The 25,839-nt window shown below is 39.2% G+C and overlaps 1 protein-coding gene across 2 annotated transcripts in view; it reads left to right on the top strand.

Annotated features, from left to right (window-relative positions):
• The first annotated feature begins 2,494 nt into the window (after nucleotides 1–2,494).
• Ccdc50 (coiled-coil domain containing 50) overlaps nucleotides 2,495–25,839 on the top strand; it is a 65,143-nt gene continuing 41,798 nt past the window's right edge. For both annotated transcript variants that reach the window (XM_057764169.1, XM_057764171.1), the window contains exon 1: nucleotides 2,495–2,715. In XM_057764169.1, coding sequence (XP_057620152.1) covers nucleotides 2,667–2,715 — 49 coding nt within the window. In that variant the 5' untranslated portion in view covers nucleotides 2,495–2,666. The remainder of the gene's footprint in view (nucleotides 2,716–25,839) is intronic.

Raw genomic sequence — 25,839 nt, 5'->3', positions numbered from 1 at the left:
ACAGTTTAGTCTTTTTCTTACCCATTTCCTCAATGCTGAGGGGCTCACATTCTTTTTGTGGGGTCTGGGTCTATCTATGAAGTATGACTCTTGTCATCTATCCTTCCCAAATGACATTATTAAGAGTACATATTCCTACAATTACTTACATCTCCGGGCCAAACTAAAAGAGCAGAGGCTGTTGCATTGTTAGTTTCTCTTGGCCTCATCTTAGCCAAAGGTACAAGAGTGGAAAGTCCTTATGAATGGCCAGAGCTTTCTAGAACTCACAGGCAAATAACTACAACAGCCACAAAGTTTTAGTAATATGGGACTAATTAGATTTACTTATAGCTGTCATAATTCAGATCTATCAGGCTGTAGATTTATTTATTTGTAACTGCTTAAGCCAGAGCTTGTGTATATCAGAATAAATGAGAAGCCCTTGTTCTTAAAGTCTCCAAAAACATCATTTAAAATACTAGCAATTTTCAAAAGCAGGGACCTGAACTGGCAAATTTTTAAAGATTTATTTTGTGTTAGTGTTTACCTGCATGTGTGTATGTATGTGCACCACATGTGTGCTAAGAGTCTCTTGAAGCTAAGAGGGGACATTGGAGCCCCTGGAACAGGAGTTACAGACAATTATGAGCCACCTTGTGGGTTCTCGGAACATAACCTAGATTCTCTGCAAGAGCAGCTGGTACTCTTAAAAGCTAGAGCAGCCTTTGGTTCTAACTGGTAAATTATGAGATGGCTCAAAGAGCACAGATGTTTGTTTCTGGTCCCTGGAAACTGGAGGGAGGAAAGAAGGGGCCCTTTCAAGTTTGTCTTTCTGGCCCATTATGGTTAAGTTTAGCACACGGGAAGAAGACTGCAAGACAGACTCTGTGGTTCCTCTCTTCCTTCTGATTTTATTACTTCAAGCCAAACTCAACAGAGAGCACAAATGAAGAGCCCCAAGTGATGCATCTATGGATGTCCGTCTCCCAGGATAGAGCTTGGAAAACAAAAAAGTGGAAATAATTCAGGGAGAAGAAAAGAAGAAATGCTGTCGTTATAAATGTTCTCTAGAACCACAGAAGATTCAAAACAGAACCATATATGGCAGGACAATTAAAAATATCCCCAAGCCGGCTTCGCCATAATTTCCTTCTTCGCACTGAGTTTTAAAACGTGTTCTATTACAGGGATGTGCAGATTTTTCTTGTAAAGGCTTTGCTAGTACTTTAGAACTTGGGCTTAAAAGGCAAAATTGAAAAATGATTCTATATTTTTCGTCATTTGAAATGTAGGATTTAAACAAATATAAAATAGTCACTCAAATTCAGCGGGCTGAATTTGACTTGTGGGCAGCACCTTGGTCAACCTCTGATCTAATTTTTGCTCTAATTTTCACCTTAATATCTGCTAGGCAATTTTAATGTCAAGTTAAAACCACACCACTTCCTCCTGACCTCTCACATTAGGATTCTGAGCTGAGATAGAACACCAGCTCAGGCCAGTCGCTGAAGCGACCTAGTGAACTTTGAGAAGACAGAGGCTGGGACGAGATTAGAGTCCAGCAATCCCGCTAGCAAACCTGGAAGCTCTGAGGAGGAATTGTTTCGCTCTTTGTTTCCATGAGAAAGTGTCCTTTTCTTTGCTTTCTTTTATCTCTGCTTACCTTTAGTTTAGTTTCATTGTCTGCTAGCGACAGTCCCACTCAGGAAACAGAATACTAATCTGCCACCCTGCCCTTTGTGTAGCAAACCCAGGGAAGCAGTCTGCTCCACGCGATTTGGTCTCACACCCATTCTTTAATAAACATGCGTGGCTCCTGGACTAAAGGACTGAAAGATAAGAGCAGTGATGACAGGAGTTCAGGACAGGAATGTCCCCTTAGGAGGAAGAGTCAGTTCCTAAAGGAAAGTCCCACGCTGTGCCCATGGGAAAGATATCCACAGGAAAGCTCGCCTTTCCAGGAAAACACAAATGTCAGGATTACAGACCAATGTGTGGCATGTTGGCAAGGTGGGAAGCCAGATACAAGTCTCTGTCACAATCTCTCCACCCCAATACCGCACATTAGATTTGGTAGACATGGATTGGTAATTACTGAACGACTATGACTGACTTCTTCTGGCTGCTTGTGAACACTCTTTTTCCAGAAGGGCCCAGAATTTTATTAATTCGGTGTGTTTTAATTCAATGTGTTGTTCCCTCTGTTAAAGGTCCATAGATACATATATATGCTCAAACCCTGGATACAAGAGCGCCTGCTTGGCACTCAGTAATCATTTTACAGAAGTCTCAATCTCAGAGAGGTTCTTAGACAGGTCCTATCAGGTCGGGCTGGCAGGTGCAGCTGTCGGTCCCTTCCTCCAGGACACAGATCTGCGGCCGGTCTGGGCGCGGCAGCCACAAAAGCAAGGAGGAGGAGGCAGTCTGGCTCGCACGCCCGTGCGTGCGGTGCAGCCCTGCAGCTCCCGCCCCCCCCCCCCCCCCCCCGCCGCCTCCACCGCTGCCGCCGCCACCGCCTTTCTGTCTCCTCTCTCCCTCCGTACTGGACTCCGGTGCATTTCCGGCCCGGGGGGAATTGGGCATCGAGCGGGCCCGTGTGCGCGGGTGGCTGCGGCCGGCCCGCGGGGTGGGCGTGCGTGTGCCAAGGTCTCCTCCGTGCGCCCGCCCGAAGCAGAGCGGGTGCCATGGCCGACGTGAGTGTGGATCAGTCCAAGCTGCCGGGCGTGAAGGAAGGTAGGCCGGGCCTCGCTCGCGGGTCCCGGGGAGCGGGGCTGCGTGGGGCGCGGGGCCGGCCACGCGTGCGGAGACCCGGCCTGGGCCGCCAGGGGCTGCGGGAGGTTCCACGGCCGGGACCGCGGCCCGGTTCTGTCCAATGGACGCTTAGTGTGGTAGAAACCACAGCCCAGCCAGCCTGGCCAGGGCCAGGGGGCGTTCGGAGTGGAGCCTTTGTTTTGAAACATGACCCTCTCCTGCTCTTTTTGCTTCTCTCTTCTCCCTCCTTTCTGTCCTCTACTTCCTCCTCCTTCCTTCTCTCCCTCTTTATTCTCCTCCCCTCTCCCTTCTACCACAGTGTCTGGCTGGCTCTTTCTCACCTTCCAAAGGGTTTCACGTTGTAAGCTTGGCATTGCCTTAAATGGATGAACCCCAAGTCCCCATAAGCATCACCCTCTCCCTTCTTTTTTTAATAAAGACCAGAATGGAAAGGGTGGGGAGTCTCATGACCCTCATTTTTCATGGCTCCCACATTGAAGTCCAGGAAAATAAGATTGCCTAGTCCTGGCCAGGCCCATCACTGCAAAAAGCCTTCATCACATGCCCTCGGGCCTAACATTTTAAAAAAGTTGTTTTGGTTACTGGCTCATCTTAACTTCAGTCGTTGGCTCTCCAGTCTTAGGAAGTTCCAGACTTAAGCATGTCAAACCCCAGAATGTTTAAGTGTGCTATGGTAAAGCCAGAAGTTCGCTGGGCCTTTGTTGTGGATCTCATTGGTTTCTTCTGGGACCTGTGGCCAACCCTGGGGTGCGTGGAAATGAAAACTAAGGAATTTGCTTTCTTCGGACTTTAGGTTTCCTTGCTAACTTAATGTGACACAAATGGTCTTGCTCAAGCCAACCTAGAAATCCCAAGCCTCTTAGTGACTGCTTGGCTGCCTCTGCCCTGCAGTTAAAGGGAGCTCAGTGGCTCATAGTTCAAATTGTAGCTGGTTTGGATCTAGTCCTTTGTTTCTAAAGGGTAATAATGTCCTCAGGCGAAGCTTTTAGTGTTAGCATTTTTCCATCGTTTAGGTTCCTGACTTGACTTTGGTTATTATAGTTTTTTTTTTTAATTTATTTTTATTTTTTTAGTTCACCTAGGCTAAGAAGCTGAACGATGGGGAAGGCAAACTGGTTCTCTACCAGGAGACCTGTTGTAGAGTTTGTCTCTTCCAGGCTGTCTCCTGTTTTTAGATATGGGTTTTGTGTAACGTGTGTGGTGGCTGGTTTTCTGGCTCAGGAGAAAGCCTTGGTAGTACTCTCATTGTTTGTGGGTGTGGCCGAGAGTGAGACTAGGAGCTCAAACAAAGCCTGATACACACAAAGCTTCAGCCCCCTGGTGCCGTGCTTTCCCCCTTCCCCAACCGCCCATCTTGTGTCAGTGGCCTGGCAAGCACTTTATTTTTGTGGATGCTTTGTAAGCCTGAGGTCTTCTGATTTCTTACCAAGACAGGCCTAAGTCCTGCTAGTACCTGAGTTCACACTTGCATCTAAAACTGTTTCCCATTCCCAAATACCAAGAGTCTGGATACATTCAAATTGGTTTTCATTTTGGAGAACATGCTTGGCATTCCTGTTTACATACTCTGATAAACTGATAAGAAAATATAGTGTGGCTCCCTTCACGTGCCCTTGTTAGGTTAGAATTTGATACCAGTTCACTTTGAAGGGTCGGAAGCTGTTGGAGTCGTTGTCCTTGGGAAGACCTGGCTTCCCTGGTTCTAAGATCATCAAAGGACGGATAGATTTATTAGGAGCACCCCCACAGTGGGGAGATTTTGATCTGTGAAATATTCAAGTCTAATAACTTGTATCTTTCTCTCATATAATGCTTAATTATGGCCCAGTTACCACCCAACAATATCTTCCCCCTAATTAAAGAGAACCCGACGGTGCCCACGGTGGAGCAGAGTGTGCCCCGACACTGTGCCGTCCTAAAACTCCAACGGTCTTAGTCGCACTTTGCTTAATATTTTGGCTCAGGTTTTTGAATGTCATTAAAAAGATATCTGTCTCTATGTTTTCCACTTTTCTTTCGATTTTAAACCTTGGTGGCTTTATTTATGTACAGTTACATCTGATGTCATGGGGTGGTTCCAGTGGAGTCTGGCAAGATGTAAATGTGACCTTTTCCTACTGTCCTTTCTTTAAGAGAACGTAGGACACTTTGAAACTGATGTATGAAGAACAGATATCCGGGTACCATAATACTTCCATGAATTATTTCCTAGGTTAACATGTAACGTTTGCCTCTTTGGTTTTTATGGAGGTCAGAGCTTCTGTCAGGCCCTTTATACACACACAGTCAGGATGTTCATACTCTTTCAAAAGCAAATTAGGAAACAAGGACGACTGAGTTTATACAGGTGAACAGAGTTAAGTCATTTAAATGTCCATACACTACTATCTCTTAGTCAACGAATATTTGGAACATCCATAAGCTTTTGTGATGGAAAATGTGTCTTTTCTTTTAGTGGCCTGCCAAATCTTGTTTTGTGTTCCTATTGTTTAGATGGCAAGGCTGATCATTTGCCACTTCCTTAATAATCTGCACCCTCCACCCCATTGTGTACATGCAAGTAGCAACATGGCTGACATTTAAAATCTGTGCACACAGGAGTGACTTATTTTTAGAGTATAGGCCCTGTTTTCAAGCCAATTATTTTTTATAATAAAAGATAAAATTCAATATAGTTTTAGAAATAGCTATACAAATAGTCATACCTAGAAAATGCTGGTTGATTTTCAGTCTGAGACTCCCAGGTGGCACAGTGGGGTAAATTAATACTGTAACTTCAGAACTTCAAGAGGAAGATAAAATAATGCCTGCCCCAGTAAATTACCCAGTAGCTCCAGAGATCCAACACTTAATGCCTGCCCTCTGGGCAGCTGATGTGGTATCAGCATTTGTCTGGTTCCAGGGAACGCTTTCCTTTCCTTTTCTTCAAATTTCCACAGCAGATTGTGCTGATTTTAATGAGATTCCGATTAAGAATCTTTGAAACATTTTATTTACCTCACTGTCTTCTCCACATCTACATTCATAGCTTTCGTGGAGCCAGAAATTATGCAGGTAACATATGAATATGTGAATGAATGAATAACTAAGTGAGTGCACATATTTTAGATGTTCCCTGTCTGGTTTAGAATTCTGTGTATACCATAACTCTTTTAGATTCCTTCTCATACTATATTCTTTTAAAGACATAGTTCCTTTTAATTCTAGCACATACCAGTAATGCCATCATTGAGTTTATAAGGACACACATCTACATACACACACACATATTTATGTGAATATATATCTTGTAAGTAGAATTCATCTGATAAACATGTAAGATATACAAAAGAAGAAATTTCTTGTTTTATATATCTGGCTTTGAAAATAATACTGGAATAAAAATATACTAAAATCATATTTTCTTAAGTACAAAGTGGTGTGACACAATTTGGGAACTGTACAGACAGATTTTTACAAAAAAATTTTTTTAACTCTAATATTTGGGTGTTTAGATTGCACATATGTCTGCACTATGTGGGTGTTTGGTGGCTGTGGAGCACCGGAGGTGGTATTGCAACCCCTGGAACTGGCATTACAGATAGTTATGAGCTGCCATGTGGGTTCTAGAGATTGAATACAAGGCAGCTGGAAGGATGCTCAGTGCTTTTAACCTCTGAGCCATTTCTAGTGTCTAGATACAGATTTTCTAGAACAGTCGGCTGATTTCCATGTAAGGTGTGAGGGTAGCTGCATACTACAAGTGCCTTGGGCTAAACGGCTGAGATTTAGACTGCAATTTATAATATGTGCATTGTTCTAAAGAACCTTCAGATTTAACTGTTTGCGCTGTGCCTGTAATCTCAACAAGCAGGGGATTATAAATCTGAGGCAATCTTGAGCTACACATAAGAGACACTTTCTCAGAACCAAAACAAACTTGTACACTTTTACCATCATATGTGTTCTAAAAGTAACTCTAGCTCAAAGAGGTAAAAGCCTGTCCCTTTCTTGTACTGTGCAGGTAAGTAATAGTTTCTTGAAATAATAGTGCATTTTCCCCAATTGGACAAGTTGTTTTTAAGTAGAAAACAACAAACACACACACACACAAACCCCACAATCCTCATGTAAAGAGAGTATAATTGCCATTTAGAAAATGTGAAGTTCTCTGCCATTTTTAAAAAGATAGAGTAGAAAACACTGCAAACTATTTCTGTTGGCAAAGTATTCCTTTTCATTATTATGAAAATGCAGGGAGTAGAGATGGGCATCGTGCTAAACAAGTGAGGTTTTGGTTTTTTTTTCTGTTTGTTTGTTTGGTTTTGGTATTTTGAGGCAGGGTTTCTCTGTAGCTTTGAAGCGTGTCCTGGAACTAGCTCTTGTAGACCATGCTGGCCAGGAACTCACAGAGATCCCTTTGTCTCTGCCTCCTGAGTGCTGGAATTAAAGGCCTGCGCTAGGCACTGCCCAGCTACAAGTGAGGTTCTTAGTGGGATTTGTTGCTGGTTCAGTCTTCCTTCCTTTCCTGTCCCCTTTTCGTCTTTCCCTCCCCCCTTTTCTTCCAATTGCTGTGTGGATATGTAAGTATAACTTCTGAAGAGCTTCATGTCTATTAGTGCACTACTAGTGTAGAGTGAGAATTATGAAGAGTAAGACTGTCTCAGGGATTTTTCTGAGGAGTTACTTTGGGGGTAATATTTTTCATGATGCCTCATGGGCTTTATTTTTTTTTAACTAAACATTTTTTTTTCTTTTTAGCTCTCTTGTTTGAGCAAATAACTTATTCCATGGATTCCTGAAAGTCACACTCCTGCCTCAGTGTTTTTCTACTTGGAAAAAATGCTTGTTTTTCTTGTGTACTTAGCTTTCATGAAAGGGCTAATGTTTAAGGATATAAGCTGTCTAAAATTAAACTTCTTAGGGAAGTAAACTCAAGAGAAATCATAGTTCCTAGTTTTTCTTTACTTCGTATGTACATTTTCCAGATAAATGAATTTTGCTTCAGTGACCAAAGCACTGTTAGTGCCATTAGATGAAGGATTTTTTTAACTGGTGACACACTTAAAGATGTCCTTGCTTCATAAATAGACAATTAGGACACCTAGATCTTTGATAAGACCTACAAGGATAATTGGTTTTATATTCAGATGTTTGAAATAAGAAACTAATATAAAGGAGTGCTCAGATACTATTTGTTTTGAAAAGGTGACAAATTAAAACTGTTCTTTTTGACACAATTTCATTTAAAACACATTCACACAAACATGAAGGTGTGTATACCAGGTAGCTGGTGAGCATAGTGTCACGAAAACCTTACTTTTTACACAGTACTTGTTTACATAGTACTTCCTCTTCTTTCTTTTCCTTCAGTGGAGTTCATTGAGTTATGATTTATATGGGATGAAATAACATTCTTCTTAGTATATGGCTGTAAAGAGCTTTAGAGTCTATTTAAAAGTTTGCTGATTTTTGTAATTAGACTTCTTATTGAGCTTGGACAATTCTCTATACATTCTGAAGGTGCATCTTTAAGACATCCAATTTACGAATAAAGTCAGTTTTAAATCTTCTAATATCACAGCATTGTATACAACATTATTAAATACCTCTATGTAACCTTTTTAAATGTTGCTGTCTCGTACCTCATCAATCACAAACAAAAGATAACTTTTAAATTTTGCTCAGTGGAACTTGCCTAAGATAACATTGTGATATTTCAGCTACTAGTGTCGTTCTCCTCTGAGAGCAAACATTCCACCACTGAGCCTCAGACCTAGTAGCTACTCCCAAGAGACCCAGCTTTTAAAATTAGTTTCTCATTTTTTTTTCAGCTTATTGCTTGAGTAATTGGCTGTCTTCACAGTCTCTTATGTGCATTTGCATAGATGAAGTGCTACTTCAGAGACTCAGTGAGAGGTGGACCTAGACCAGTGTGCCACCAAACCTTGAAAGCTTTAAGCTTTATATCTGATGGATGCTTGTAATCCCCAGGAAGCTCCTTAGTGACAGATATGACAGATAACTAGTGAGGTCACCACTGGGCTTTTTGCTTTGTCTTTTTAAAGGAATCTTCAAGCTGGGGTTAATGTTCCTCGGTTTGCTCTAACCATGCATATGGTAAAGTGTGAACAGCATCAGTCTGTGCTGCGCTCTCCTCTGTCTCTGTGTTCACAGCTTACTCAGTCTTGTTTCCTTACCTTAGAGGAATTCACAATTTACTTTAAGAATCACATTCTCTAACTTTGAGGACACTGGGAAATGAAGTAGAGAAAGATGGAGAAAGGACTCAATTAAGGCTCTGCTTGTTCCCATTTGTAGTTCCCATTTGTGCTCACATCTGGGCTAGCAGCTCTTTTAGAAAGTGTCATTGTCTTCATTTATAGGTCACATTCTTGCTCTGCCTACAAAACGTTTCTTGCTTTGTCAGTGATAGCTGGATTCTAAGTTGGGGTCTGCTTCTTTTGTTTCCCCAGATGTCTGCTGTCTGGCTTCATAATTTTACACTGTTCTTTATTGTATGTGCAACCCATTCTTTTGTTGTTGTTCTTTCCTTTTATTGAAAATAGATTCTTTCCTAATATATTATATTCTGATTATAGTTTCTCCTTCTTCTCCTCCTACCTTGTCTACCTCTCTTGTCTTCCAGGTCCACCTTCTTTCTCTTTCTCGTTAGAAAAGAACAGGCTTCTGAGAAATACCAACCAAACGTGGCAGGTTAAAATATAGTTAGATAAAGCAATATCATCATTTTGAAGTTGGACTTGGCAACCTGAGAGGAGGAAAAGAGTCCCTAAGAGCAGGCACAAGAAGGAGATACACACTCATTTTCACACTCTGGAGATCCATAATAAATAATAAATTAAAAATACAAAATAAAGCTAAAAGCTTTACTATATTCACAGAGGACCTGGTGCAGATGTAGGTAGGTCCTGTGCTTGCTGCTCCAGTCTCTGAGTTCATGTGTACCTTGCTTAGTTTACTCGGTGGGCCTTGTTCTTCTTGTTCTCCAACTCCTCTGGCTCTTACATACTTTCTGCCTCCTTTTCCTTGTGGTTCCCTGAGTTCTGAGTGGAGGGACTTGATAGAGATATCCCAATTAGAACTATGTGTTTCAATGTCTTTCTCACTCTCTGCTTAATATCTAGCCATGGGTCTCTGCATCTGTTTCCATCTGCTATTGGAGGAAGCTTCTCTGATGATGACTGAATAAATAATATAGCAGAATATCATTAGGAATCGTTTCAGAATGTCACTAAGTGTCATATTAGTGATGCTTTTTTTTTTTTTTTTTTTTTTTTTTTTTTTTTTTTTTTTTTTTAAAGACCTGTACCTGTAGTGTTTGGTTTTATCCTACGTCTTTGGGCTGTTTTCTTGGTAACCATAGAAGTAATGGGCATGGGTTCTTTCTTGTAGAGTAGGCCTTAAATCAAATCAGACATTAGTGACTACTCCTACCACCAGTTTTGTGCCATCCTTGGCCTAGCATACTCTGCAGACAGGACAGATTATAGGTCAAATGTTTTGTGGCTGTGTTGGTATTTATGTTTCTCTTTTGGTTGCCTGAAGAGTACCTTCCTGCACTTAACACGCTACTTTTGGTTGGTGACTCTAAAGGCCGATGGCTATAGGTTGCTCCTTCCTCCGAGGCTGCTGTGCTGTCCTATCATCCATCCCTTGCTCTTGGGGCTCCAGCACCTAAGGCTGCTGGACCCATGCATGCTGCCCATCCCTTGCTTTTCAGGTGGCTTATGGCAACCTCTCTTGTCAGGCATTCCGTATCAAGGTTGTCGTCACCCATCCTGGTTGGAACGGTGAGCCATGAGTATGTTTTGTTGTTTTTAGCTCTGTAGGGTTGATGTTTGAAAGCTGGTAACAGAAAGCGGCATTGTTGAAAGACCAGGGATTTGATGATTGGGTGGGATTCTTATTAGATCCTTTCTGGCTGTGTAAATGCAAAGCTTCATTGGCTGGTTAAACCTGAAGGAAACCAAGACTGTCTTGAGGGTCATGATTTATTTTGAAATTCAGAGTTATTAAGCGAAACATAAAGTGTACACTATAAAATGCATTAGACATGATTGAGGCTTCATGCATCCAGTACCAAGTTTACAAAGACTCTTCTTACTGTTTACTCTCTATTTATGGTTTTCCCTGTGTGTTCCCTAAAAATGTGGGGAGCAGATGTTGAACTGATTTTGTCATGCAAGAGTGCTAAGAAATGTTCATTTTGATTCTTCTTTAGTAATATGTAATAAAACTATCTTTTTTATCTTAAGATCAGGTGTAGGAGGCTACTCCTTTGCTGTACCCATTCTACTTTACACTTTTCTTGTAACCCAGCCACCCCTACAATTACTTTGTGATACTTGGTTCAGCTTAAGAGTACATTCAATTTTACATCCGCTTGCAGTGTAAAAATTCAATTCTGCTGAGAAGCTTCTTTGTAAAAGAAAATACTTTGTACCTAGTTCTGTAAGACGTGGTTTGTATGTCTTCTTTACTATATTGTATTACTCTAGCACAATGGTTTTCAGGCTGTGGGTCATGACCCCTTTGGGGTTGAATGACCTTTTCAAAGGGGATCATGGCATTGGGAAGGTTGAGAACCACTGATCAAGCAACTCAGAGAAGTCAGTCCCATCTTTTGGTTCCCATTTCCTTATGTTTTCCTCAGATAATGTTTACTGGGCCATGCCCCATGAGCTTGCTGTGAGAGTACCCTAGACCTTGACATGTTGTGCAGTGCGGTGGGACTTTCCATCTGGTGATGCTGCTGGCGGGTTGCTTTCTACTCTTGCCAGCATTCTCTGTGAGCCATAACCTCTGCCCTCTGCCTGGAGTTTATGTCTTCACTATGTAGATGGAGGCTTTCTTCATTCATAACACCTGGCCTACCTAGCTTAGCTCTAGAAGTGATTCTCTGTAAGCCTGAGCTACCTCTTTCCCATGTGTCTCCTGAGCTCCCTTTGAAGTACCTATTCCTAGACCAGCCTGCCCCATTCTCTGAACAGTCAATTGTATGTTGACTAGGCCACAAGCAGACTAGGTTTTAGGGTTTTGTCTATTAGATAGTTCTCTGGAAAACTGTGTTTTCCGCACAGGATGATCTAGGGTAATTGAAATGCTGCTAGCGTACGACCTAGCATCCTTTCATGAGCTCACGCGCGTAGTGGTAGGAACGAGGGTTAAGTCATGTTTACTTTCCTTGTATGAATTCTGTCATCTCTGAGAAATCTAAAGGAGTTTTGTATTTGGGGTTGTTGCAGGGAATAGTCTAATCTGTTTAAAGGTTAATGCTAGTTTTGTGAGACCCTGGTAAAATATATACATTATTCAGAAATTTCTGTGCCAGCTTCTTTGTTGAGGACAGAGAAAATACAGTTTTAGATGGTGCTGTATTTAACTCTGAGTTCTCATGTGTGCCCTTTCCTCCTTTAGTTGATTTTTAGATAAAGGACATTAACAAATAACATTCAAGTTTAACAGGCCAGTTTTTAAAAATAAAGAGAGATAATAGCAAACAATTCTGAAAGTTTTAGATAAAAAATTATATGCAGTTTGTAAGTTTGTAATGGTTTAATGATGAAAAGAAGGAGAAAAATCATAATCAAAGTAGCTCAAAGGTTTTCATTTTAGTTATGTTTAATTTGTACTTTAGGATGATCTCATTCAGTTTAAGTGGAAAAGGTAAAATCAGCACTCCTTTAAACACACAAATGCTATAAATATATCTGAGAATTTCTTACATGAATACAGTATATTTTGATCATATCCACTTCTTCTCTTCCAGCTCTTTTCAGACCCTCTGCTCTATCACATCCGCTCCCAACCTCATGTCTTCCTCCTCATGTCTCCTTTTCTCTTCTTCCTTATTTTTATTACTTTTGGTTCTGTGTATATGTGTGCATCGGTGTGTGGTGTCTGGGTGAGGTGACATGCATGTGGGTTCCTTGGAGGTCAGAGGCCTCAGGTGTTTCTAGAACTGGAGTTACGGTGTTAGGAGTCTCCTGGTATAGGTGCTGGAAACTGGACTCGAGTCCTTTGCAATAGCTCATAACTGATAAGCCTTCTACCCTTTTAATAAGAGTCAAATATGCATGCAGGGTAGACATCCATTAGAGTAACCAGGTGTGCTCATCTTCTTGCAGGGTGAGACATTAGGATCAAACTTCATCTGTCTACATGTAGCTACTCAGTTTCCCCTGCATCATTTGTGTCTCCTCTTCAGTGTTTTTTGTTTTTTTTTTTATTACTACAGGTGTGTGTTCTTATATCTGGGTCCTTTGATCTGTGGGTATATCTGGATTGTGGCTGTGCCATGTTTTTACTACTGCGGCAGTGTAGCTTTAAAACAGGGATGCAGACTCTCCAAGGGGACTGTACGGTTCAGGACAGTGTTGGCTAGCCTGGATGTTCATTGCTTCCCTATGGATGTAAGATTGGATTTGTTTGTTGGTTTTTTATTTCTATGAAGAATTGTGGTTGGAATTTTGATGGATGTGCATTGAATCTGTAGTTTGCTTTTCACAATATTCTGACAATTCGTAGGGATGAGAGGTCATTCATTTTGTATTTTCTTCAGTTACCTTACATTTTAAAGTTGTCATTTTATAGGTCTTTCATTTCCTTGCTATGTTGGGGTATTTTATTTTATTGAGGGTATTGTGAATGGGATTTCTTGATTTTTTTTTTCCCCCTCAGTGAATTTTTTCTTTGTCTTTTTGTTAGTTTTGTATCTGCTCATTTTGTTGAAGGTGTTTCTCAGTTCTAGGAGTTTCTTTGGGAACTTGGAATCTCTCATGACTGCAATAGACTACTACTACTACTACTACTTCTTCTTCTTCTTCTTCTTCTTCTTCTTCTTCTTCTTCTTCTTCTTCTTCTTCTTCTTCTTCTTCTTCTTCTTCCTCTTCTAATCCCTTTTATTTTCTTCTCATTTTATTTCTGTAGCTGGGAATCCGTGTGGTTTATTGAGTAGAAGTGAATAGAGTGGTCCCATTATCTCTGATCTTAGTGTCAGTGCTTTGATGTTTGCAATTATACATGATTGTGTGATAGTCATTGTGATATAAAACCATCCTTGTCTTTAGATATGATTCTTGTATTCCTAGTCTCCCCAGGATATATATTTCTATTATAAATGGATGTTTTATTGTATCAAAGGTCGTTTCCGTGTCTATGAAGTAGCTATGTGAGTTACATCCACATCCCTAACTTGGTCTTTTGGATGTGTACTTGAATTTGCTTTACAAGTATTTTGTTGACAATTTTTGCATCTTTGTTGATTAGAGAGATTGTGTTATAATTGTTTATGAAGTTGGTATGGGGTGATACTGGCTTTGTAAAAGGGTTTGGAAGTGTACCTCCATTTCTATTTTAAATAATAAATTTTGGAGTATTGACATCAGTTCTTTTTCAAAGGTCTAGTAGAATTCTGTACTGAATTAATCTAGACCTGGGCTTTGTGTGGTAGGGAGAGTTTTATTACTGCTTTTATCTCATTGTTTATATAAATATGTTTAAATAATTCACTTCATCTTGGTTTAGTTTCCAGAGATCTCCACCCATTTCCTTTAAATTTTTCAGTTTAGTGAAATGTAAAGTTTTAAAGTATGTCATCATGATTTTTTTGATTCTTTTTGGTGTTTTTTAATTTTTCCTGTTTTATTCCTAATTTTTCAAGTTTATGCCTTCTCTCTGTCTTTCTTTTGGTTGGTTTGTGTAAGCCTTTGTCAGTGTTATCTTTTCAAAGATCCAGCTCTGATCCATTGATTCTTTTTATCGTTTATGTCATTTCTATTTCATGGATTTCCAACCATCTCTTCCTTATTTCTGCCTGTCTACTGCTTTTGGGATTGATTTGTTTTTGTTATTTTAATGACTTAAGATTCATTACTAGGCTATTTAATTCTAGGAATTTAAAAAAATTCTTTCTTGATTCTTCAGTGTACCATTCATCATTCTAGTGTTTTGTTTAGTTTCCATGAGAGTATATTTCCTGAAGTTTCTAGTCTTATCTCATTGTGGTCAGATAGAATACATGACATTACTTCATTATTTATGGATTTGTAGATATTTTATTTTTGTCCCGTACATGATGTGCTTTAGAAAAAGTTGCATGGGTTACGAGAAGAACACATATTCCTTTTGCCTCTTGTCTGAGTTTTACCCTGTGCAATTTTTTTTCCCAGTCCTATACTTGTCTCTTTTGGAATCCAGCTCTATTTCTGTGTGTGGTTTTCATATGGAACTCCTTGGCACAACTGTGAGCTCAAGATAGCTGATTTGATGCAGGGCCATCAGCCAGGATAGCTGTGTGCTGCCCAAAGCATTGTTCAGAGCATGTGTTTACTTCCCCAGGTTTTTTCATCCTTGTTGGGGCACAATGATGGTTCTAGAAGCAGCCACTGTGGACACATTCCATAAATTGACACTTGCACTGCTTGATAGATTTCACAGAAGAGCTCTTTTGCCCAGTGTGCAATTAACTGCATATCTGAGTTTGCCAGATTCTGCACCTGTGAGGCTGATGTGTTTGGTTGCAGTCCTAGCAACAAGTAGCTCCCTTGGTAGAGCACAGTTTTCAGTCTGGCAGAAGAGAAATTTTCTTGGGGCCTTGAACAAATGGATTCTGGGGACTGGAGAAGCAGCTGATGAAGGGAAAATATTCCTGTTCACTTTGTTTCCCAACAGTGATCAGCCACTCATTCTGACATGGCTTCTAGTTCACTGTCTTACCTGGGGGAAAAAATGTTCTATTTCTAAGGATACATATTAGCCTTTTTAAGTCTCTAAATAATTCTTATTTATTTTTGGTGCAGGGGATTGGACCATGGGATTGGACCATGGACCTTTGGACATGCTAGGCTAACACTGTGCTACTGACCTGCCTGTCAGCCCTTCTTTCAAATAATTCTTATCTTTTATGTAACAAGTGGCAGTGTAGTTTAGTAGTAGAGCTTTTGTCTTAGTTCCAGAACCTAAAAGAAACAAAACGAAAGTACCTTTAACACATTTGTATACACACTTACACACATGATCATACACGAATATGGACACACACTACCGTGCACACTTTAGAACAATAAAAGTGAAGTCTATTGAAGGGCATCTAGGTTGTTTCCAGGTTCTGGCTATTACAGACATTGCTGCTATGAACATAGTTGAGCATACACTTTTGTTGTATGATAGGGCATTTCTTTGGTATATTCCCAAGAGTGGTATTGCTGGGTCCAGGGGTAGGGTGATCCCGAAATTCCTGAGAAACTGCCACACTGCTTTCCAAAGTGGTTGCACAAGTTTGCATTCCCACCAGCAATGGATGAGTGTACCCCTTTCTCCACAACCTCTCCACCAGAGGCTATCATTGGTGTTTTTTATTTTAGCTATTCTGACAGGTGTAAGATGGTATCTTAAAGTTGTCTTGGTTTGCATTTCTCTGATCGCTAAGGAAGTTGAGCATAACCTTAAGTGTCTTTTGGCCATTTGAACTTCTGTTGAGAATTCTCTGTTCATCTCAGTGCCCCATTTTATAATTGTAATTGGAAACAATCTAGGTGCCCTTCAATGGAAGAATGGATGAAGAAAGTATGTAATATATACATATTAGAGTACTACTTAGCAGTAAAAACAATGACTTCTTGAATTTTGCATGCAAATGGACGGAAATAGAAAACACTATCCTGAGTGAGGTAAGCCAGACCCAAAAAGAGGAACATGGGATGTACTCACTCATCATTGGTTTCTAGACATAAATAAAGGACATTGAGCCTATAATTCGTGATCCAAGAGAAGCTAAATAAGAAGGTGAACCCAAAGAAAAACATATAGTCATCTTCCTGGATATTAACCTTTATCAGGCGATGAAAGGAGACAGAGACAGAGACCCACATTGGAACAACGGACTGAAATCCCAAGGTCCAAATCAGGAACAGAAGGAGAGAGAGCACGAGCAAGGAACTCAGGACCGTGAGGGGTGCACCCACATACTGAGACAATGGGGATGATCTATCGGGAACTCACCAAGGCCAGCTGGACTGGGTCTGAAAAAGCATGGGATAAAACCGGACTCGCTGAACATAGCGGACAATGAGGACTACTGAGAACTCAAGAACAATGGCAATGGGTTTTGATCCTACTGCACGTACTGGCTTTGTGGGAGCCTAGGCAGTTTGGATGCTCACCTTACTAGACCTGGAAGGAGGTGGGAGGTCCTTGGACTTCCCACAGGGCAGGGAACCCTGACTGCTCTTCGGGCTGATGGGGGGGGGGACTTGATTGGGGAAGGGGGAGGGAAATGGGAGACGGTGGCAGGGAGGAGGCAGAAATCTTTAATAATTAAATAAATAAATAAAAAGTGAAGTCTATTCTCTGCATTTGAAAGGTATATGAAGATCTTGTCTTCTTTTTGTTCAAGATGCAGGCAACTGCTTTCTGTACCGGATTCAAGATGCAGGCAGCTGGAATTTTATGTCACTTTGACACAAGCTAAAATCACTGGGGAAGAGAGAGTGTCCATCTTTAATGCCAGCATTCAGAAGGCAGAGGCAGGCAGATCTCTTAGATCTAGGCCAGCCTTGTTCACTGAACAGATTCCCAGACAACATAGGCGATACAGAGAAACCCTGTCTCTAAGAACCCATAAAGAAAAACAGAAAAAAGAAATAGGAAGAAAATGCCTCCACCAGATTGGTCTTCGAGCAAGCCTGTAGTGCATTTCCTTAAGTAGAGATTGATGTGTGGGAAGGCCCAGCCCACTGTAGGCGGGGCCACCCCAGAGCAGGCCATTAGGAACAAAGACAGTAAGCCACACTCCTCTCTAGCCTCTGTATTCATTTCTGCCTCCAGGTACCTGCCTTATATTCCTGTGCTGACTTCCTCAGTGATGGACTGTTTGTGTCCTGAGAGTTTTAAGAAGAAATAAACTCTTTCCTCCTCAGTTGTTTTTGGTTGTGGGGTTGTCACAGCTCTCAAAACCCTGCGAAGACAGCCATAGTGTAACTGAGCATCCGGCCCCAGGAAACCTTTGAGCAGAAGGTGCAGTCTGCATTTGTAGTCACCAGGCAGTTGATGACTGATAACGCGGTCTCCCTTTAACTGATAGTGGAGGGATTGTGAGCACTGCTGGCTGGAGAAGGAGAAGCTTGCCAAAGGATGGTTATTGGAGGGTCGCTGATGAAGGAAAGCAAATATTTGTTGCTTTGCTTACTGGTAATAGCTTCACAGCAGCAGTGTGGAAATAGTTATTTGGTGCAGGACAAGGTTAGCACACAGTTAACGTGTGTGGGTAGCTTCGTGTAGGCTGCAGTGGGACAGATTTGTATCATTCTATTGAATAAACTTTGTTTCCTGCAGTTCTGTCTCGTGGATGAATTCCTGGATTAATGTAGATTTCCCTCCACAGTGCAGAGTGAGAAGGAGCCTGTCAGAATTCACTGTTGATCAGATGGCAGAATTTACACTAAAAGTCTGGATGTTTCTAAGAGCAGATGTGCTTATGTGTTACAGTAAGGCCATTGTATATCTGTATATTGGTTAAACAATATCATGCTTCCTAAAATTAAAGATATCAAAATGATATATAGATTATGTAGAAAGTTTCCATTATAAAACAATTAAAAGTACAAAAATTAGGAAAATCCATCTAGCTTTAGTCACACAACTTTTTCCTGTACATTTTAAAGTGTTACTTGGATTTTACATGGCTGTGCTTCTAAGTATGCAATTCTAATGCATTTCAATTGTGATGCTTTGATGGTTGTTCTGTTTCACAGACTAACTATGTGACTTTCATAGAGAATGTTGCATTGCTCTGTTAATCTTACACATTTGTCTGTGAAAGTTTGGAATGGTGAGACTAATCAAACATTTAGATATTCTGCTTCCCCTTCACTTCTACTTACTCTGATTTGGAAATGTGCTGTCCTGTTGGATGTTAGTTACAAAGAAGTTCTGTTTCTCTCCCCTCATAGTAATAGCTCAGCCTTCACTGAAAATAAAGATCTATCAAACATCCACACTTGGAGCTGGAGAGATGGCTCAGCAATTGAGAGCATTTCTGTAGATTTTTAAAGGCCCGTAGTGACTGCATCTTCTAGTTTACAAGCCTAGATCTGAGTCACTAATGGGTTAATAACACCTGTCTAGAAGAGATACTTAATAGAAAATAACCAATTATAAGATGTTATTAATTTTTGTGATGCCAACACTAATAATAGGCTTTACTGAATTACTTCTTGTTAAATGGCAAGTATTTTCTTTACCCTTCCTATGGGCATAATTTATTTTATCTTAATAAAACACTTCTCTCCCCATTTTAAAGAAAATATTTTGTGGCTATAAAGATAAATAATTGTACATACTTATATCCTGGTGTTGAACACATGGATACAAAATATAATGATTAAATCTGAATAAACGCCTGTCCAAGTATTTATCAAAATCCTTTTATTCTATGAAAATGCTCATTTTATTCCCATTTTATGTGGAGTTTTGTTGCTCCATAACGCACCAGATTCCTGGTACCTGAACTTAGCACCCACTGAACTGTATTTCCCAGGTGAGAAACATGAGGTCAAGGTTCCCCAGATGAGAACAGAGAGATTAAAGAATTTGCTGAAGGTTTTTAGCTGATGACTGAGCAATATGTGACTCCTGGTCTATGTAACTCTGAAACTGATGTTTTGTCTGAGAAATAATAAACAAAATTCACAACATATCCACGTTGCTACTCTGTGCTGTTTACCTTGGATCTTAGCATTCTTACTGCAATCCACCTTTGATTTTTGCTTTTTCCTTCATGGTAATAGCTGACTTCCCAGCCTTTGTTAAGAAAAGGAAGGTATCAAGAATCCTCATGTGGGGCTGGAGAGATAGAATAGCAAAGGGCCTAGAGGACTAGGTAAGATTCCTCTCACCCACATGGGACGGCAACTCACAGCTGTCTTTACCTCAGTCCCAGAGAACCTAAGTCCTCATGGCCTACTTAGGCACATGCGTGTATTGTATACATGCTAGAAACACTACACCCATATATATAAAGCAAAAAATTAAATATTCATACATAATTTGAATACCAATTAGATGAATAAAGTTTTCTCTCTTAAGAAATAAACAAAATAAGAACAAAAAGAAAAATTTAACCTCACTCAATTTACATAATCCCTTTCTAAAGAATTTTGTTCATTTCCTAATTTTTTGTCTTGAAGTCTTGTGGTCATACTGAGAAACACAGGCTAGTTTCTCCTTTGTAATTATTGTAGGGTCTCTAGATAGACTTTATTTCTGAAATAGGATATCTAATTTTAAAGTAGTCTCCTTGACTGACGGCGAGGAAAGTAGGTCTGCTATGTGTGGATACGTACATCATTGTGAGACTTAGTTGATTCTAGCAAGGTGCCCAGATCTCGGGGTATCTTCTAGGTACATTTCTTACCCATACCGTGACTTGATTCTGAGATGTGATGATATGTCAGAGGACACTTGTGGGAATCTCAAGACTTACTCGCGTGTTTCTGACCTAATTATTATTTACATACACCAAGGTTACTGGAAACTTGTGTAGATTCTGACCAAGTTACCGGAGTGAAATTGTGCATTGTACATTTTATGGGAAACTTTTTAAGGAATATTTTCACTTTGTTTGCTTATCTTATCATCTATAACTGCAGTAAAGTTGAAAGTTTTTAGTATCAGTTTTTTATTTTTAATGAATTTAATTTTTTAATGATAATAGGAGAAAACATGTTAGTCAAGTATGTACTTCCAGAAGAGAAACTGAGAGTGTACAGTCTGGCTCAGGATGAACAAGTGTTGTAGGAGCTAGCACTTAAGGGAACTCTTTTGTTCTATGAAGCCAGAACCCAATAGGGATTTTTTTTTTTTTTTTAATTTCCCCTGGTAAGTTGGGTTGGATGTGATATTTTGGGTTTTAATGAGCACCACTAGGTTTATTCTACAGAAGTTTAAGGAGATGAGTGGCTTTTCTTTCTAGGCTAAGGCAAACAGAGAACTAGCCGCCAAACCATATGAAACCAGCAGAGTGCCAGGGAAATGGCATTCAGAAAGTGAAACAGATCGCTGGAGTTCCTTTCAAGGTAGATGAACTCAAAGTAGGATAAATAGATTCTTATTATCTGGGTAATTTTAGAGGAAAATGCTTTAAAAAAAACTTTTGTATGTTATTGCTTATATAATGTCATATTCTTTTGAGGATGCCCTATGACTAACAATAGTCTCTTGTTTTCTAGACCATGAGACTGTCTCTATCAGAATGAATGCCTTTAAAATAACAATGCTCCAAAACCACAGAGAAACCCTGTCTCAAAAAACAAAAAAAAAAAAACAAAAACAAACAAACAAACAAAAAAAACAATGCTTTCCACTACTTAAGCACTTACTAGTGGTTTCTTCTCTCATATTGCAGATGAGTAAATTTGTGTTTACATTTATGGCTTATCAGAATATTCAATTAGAGAATTGTAGAGCTGGTCATTGTTACCTTTTTCTGCTTCCCTGTGTATTGTGTATTCATTGAATGCCTTCTAGAACCTCACAGTGTCATACAGTAATGTATACGAGTTCCATCTTTTTATAAAGATGATTAGAAAATTTTATGTTGATCCGAAAATAATGGACATTTTAAAGTAGAGGTGATTCCATTTTAGTAATTTTTATGATAGAATAATTTAGTTATTTTAAGTTCAAATATTCCTGGATTGTTATAAAGTAGATCAACCATATAAAATGTAACTATATGTAAGGAATGCAGGGAAGACAGTAACATTTAAGAGAATGCCTTTTTTCAGTTGTGATCAGCTTGATTTTCAAGGCATGTTGAAATTCATGAGTATACACGTTGGCTAATCTGATTTCAAGGTCCTTGGGTATGTTATTGAGTGAACCCCATTAACCACGGTGAATGCCTACTCCTTTTTCTACTTAGGCCTTGTTTACTTTAACTTTGTGGTTATATCTGCAATGTGATGGCCCCAGGAATATAGAATGACTCTTTTCCTTTGTATCCTCCTGATTACCAACACTACCATCTGCTGCCAAACTAAGGGACAAAAAGACAGGAAAGATCTCAGGATTCAAGCATCTGAAACTGAATTGATGGATAACATAAGAGCAATAAAGTGCTAAAGACCCTTAATTGCTCATAATTGCAAAGTGATTTAGAAATATTATTAAAACAGGTGTACTTTCACATGTACCTGGATATACACATACTGACACACATCTGCACACTTATGCACATGTGTACACTTAAAGATGGTCTTGGATTTAGACATTTAATGTTGTGGAGCCTAATCCAGGTTCAAGTGATCCATTTATCTAAATGAGCGCTGTCCCACCTGTCCAGATGTAATTATTATCTAGAACATGGTTACCCAATAAGACATCCTTGATAATGAAATTATGCTATATTCTATACATAGTATATATAGCATACTATATATAACTATTTAGTACCACTAGTCCCATGTATCAGTTTAGCACTGGAAACATGGGTCATAGCACTGAGAACTCAGTTTTAAAATTTTGATTATAGTTAACTCAGGCTGAACTAGATACAAGTGACTAATACAGTGTGAGAAAATACTGTGTCCCTAGGTCAGAGATAAATTCCTCTTCAATAGACCTGTCAGCCCGTGGTTTGCACCTGGTGTCTGACTGTTTGGGCCATATGGAATACACATCACTGCAGTGGTACAGGGGCAGTGACTGCTGGACAGACTCCAAGAAGGCAGAACTCAGCCATCACTTTGGTGGTAATCTTCTGAATGAACTCTCTCCCAGGAGAAACCAGATGCTGTTAATTCCTGGAGTCTTGGTGTTGCTATCAGTCTGTGCAGCTGCATTTTCTGAGAATAGACAGGATCTAAAATGTAACTTGCTTAGGGTAGTTTTTGGATTGTTGCTCCTGCCAAAAGATTTAGGTTCATTTTTTTTTTTTTATAACAAACGAAGTTTATAGAATGTGTTTTCTAAACTTCTAAGGGCAAGTTACTGGAAATTGTCATTTTAAGAAAAAGTGTTACTAGTCTGAGTAAGAATCCTTCTATCTCTCTGCTGCTTCCCCCAGAGTTTTTCCTGCTTCTCTGAGCCCTGGTCATTTTCCATCAGATGGAAATTACTGACTCAGCGTTTTTCTCTTTTAGTTCCTTACCCATTTACTCTGTGGTCTTGATAATGAAGTAGATGGCTTACGATATTAAAGTAGTACTTCTGATTTGATGACTTGTATCATCTCAGCATTTTCAGAACTTCTGGCCTATAATCTGCTGCATATGTGGTTAGCTAAGTCCTGCTTGCCAAGTAAGTGGTTTAAGTTACTGGTTTTACACTTAGCTTTGAATTTGGAGGGGAAAAAAATTTTCAAAGCAGAAATTTACTTTGATAAATTTCATAATAGTAAAAATGTTTAAAAATATCTCTTCTATGCTTAACCTTGTGTGCGGTGTTAGTGAGTGAGTGTGTGTGTGTGTGAGAGAGAGAGAGAGAGAGAGAGAGAGAGAGAGAGAGAGAGAGAGAGATTTGTGTGTGTGAGAGAGAGATAAATCTGTGTATTTGTGTTTGTGTGTATATTGTGTGTGTCTGTGTTGTCTATGTGTTGTGTGTCTATGTGGGTGTGTGTACACTCGTTTGTGCACATGTTTAAATCCATGCATATTATCTTTCCATTCTATAATTCTGTGCTTTTATTTAAGTTCTAACATGAATTTACTTGCATAGTTTATGCTAATAGTTTTTCCAAGTGAAGAATCGGCTTTAATTTTCTGATAAGAATGAAATAATCTTAGTACTTTACCATTGCTGTTTCAGAAATTTAGGTAAATTTTATTTTTATTTGTATTTTTTCATAAAACACAAAAGCTCTAATGGAACAGTATATATAGAATCAATAAAACCTTATGCTGAACCTGATATTTTTAATGAGTATTTGTTGCCTTATGGTTAGATATTTAATTTAGATATTTAAATTACAGTAAAAATATATCTTACTATGTATGTATAAAAATACATCTTACTATAAAATTACTTGAAAGGATTGTAAGTATCCCCTTTATGGAAGATAATTGGTAAATAGAAATGTCCCAAATGGTAAAGAATTTCAGTTACTTCGTAATCTTACAGTATATTACTGAGATTTTTATGCTTTCTCTTTCTGAAACATTCTAAAAATAAACTCACGTTAAAAAGTCAGATATTTCTGCTGTAATCAAAGTATTCTGTAAGGCTCTCCAAGATCAGTGATATTATCTCTTAGACCATTGGTTCTCAACCTTCCTAATGCTGCAACCCTTTAATACATTACCTCATGTTGCAGTAACCTCCCCAACCATAAAATTATTTTCATTGCTACTCATGACTATCATTTTGCTACTGTTGTGGATTGTCATGTAAGTATCTGTGTTTTGCATTGATCTTAGGTGACCCTGTGAAAGGGTCATTCAATCCACAGGTTGAGAGCCACTGTCTTAGACACATTCGTCTAAAATTCTTTAGTACTATCTCTCTCCTGAGGGGAGAGTCTTCGGCATGCCATAGAGAGAAGCAGGGAATCGCTGTAACGTCCTAATTTCCTTGATTTTTTTTTTCTTTTTTGGTGCTCCAATAAAAAATGACTACAATGTTTTGGGTCCTAACAAGCACCATGGATGATTAACCTTACTGCTTTTTCAGAGTGCATTGAGAAGGAGTCTCCTTGGTGGTAGAGGTGTACTCCAAGGAAAGACTGTAGGAAAGTAAATTACCTTCCATCTGTTCTATTGGGGGATTTTTGAAACCATTGTACAAATGCATATATAGACCATCTTTCCTGAAATTTAATTTCCTTCTCCAGTCCAAAAAAACACCCATATATTTGTATTATTCTAACTAGCATTTAATATTATCAGTCCTTTCTGATATTCAGAAATGCATATTATTTATCTCAGTTCAAATTAATATTTGAGATAAATATTTGAGACCAGAAGAGGTGAACACACTAATATTTGAGACCAGAAGAGGTGAACTTCATTAATGTTTGTTTTGTTTGCTGGACGATCTTGCTCAGGCCACTTCATTTTGTTTCAGTTTTGTCCATAAACTAAATGAGGATGTCAATAAACCTTGATTTTTATTTTAGATGGTTAGGAGAAATAATCATGCAAGTCCTATAAATGTTAACTTGTGACTGTCACGCATTCTCAGTACAGACTATGTTTGGAATATCCTCATTGAGTCAATGAAAGCAAACACAATGCCAAGCCCTCTCTCAAAGGAGTCAGCGAGTATTCCATCTGCTGCTCCTAGTACTCACTTAAAAAAGGACAACACATACAATTCTATCATTTCATAAAAGGGGGAGTTGAAAGAAATAGTCTCTAGTGAACGCATTAGTAGTCTAAGCATTTTTATGTGGCAGTGCTTTTTACTTGTATGGATAGGTTGAATAGTGCACACACACACACACACAAACACCCATATATTTACTATAATATATCTGTTCACTCTGTAGCTACGCTGGAGGGAAAGGAAGAGTTTTTACTGAAAGAATATAGTTTAAACTTTGAGCAGAATTAGTTTAGAAAATATCACTTTACTCTTTTGAATCTTACTGAGCCTTTTCTTACCAGTGTAAATAAATGCTTACTAATTGGCTGAAGTTTGAGAATGAGTTCATTTGTTGGAAAAGCAAGTAGAATTTCTGCTTGCACTTTGATCTGTTTGTGCCTGGGCATGCTTGTGGAGAATGTGAGGGGATACCCCTCTTTATCTACTACAAAAGGTAGGAGAATCCATTGACTTATGCTCTGTCGCTTCTAAATTTCTCAGTAATCAAAAGGATATATCCTTAACACAAGTTTAAAGAGAATACTTAGTTCACAAGCAATAAATATGTTTTAAGTGTGTTTTTTAAACCAATACTTTAAAGCATTTTATGTAAAATACAGACTAATTTCTTTCTCTATTGAAGGAAAACTGAGATGGTCATAATCTGTTACTATTAATGGATAAGAAAACATTTTAAAAACACTATTTTAAGACTTTACATTTGCTTTCTTTGGACTGGAATTTTAATCACTGATAGTCAACTTTTTAGAGTTGTTGATAGAG

The sequence above is a fragment of the Chionomys nivalis genome, chromosome 3 (assembly GCF_950005125.1).
Source record: "Chionomys nivalis chromosome 3, mChiNiv1.1, whole genome shotgun sequence".
Lineage (NCBI taxonomy): Eukaryota > Metazoa > Chordata > Mammalia > Rodentia > Cricetidae > Chionomys > Chionomys nivalis.
Note: the sequence above shows the minus strand (reverse complement) of the source record. Positions and strands in the feature narration are given on the sequence as shown.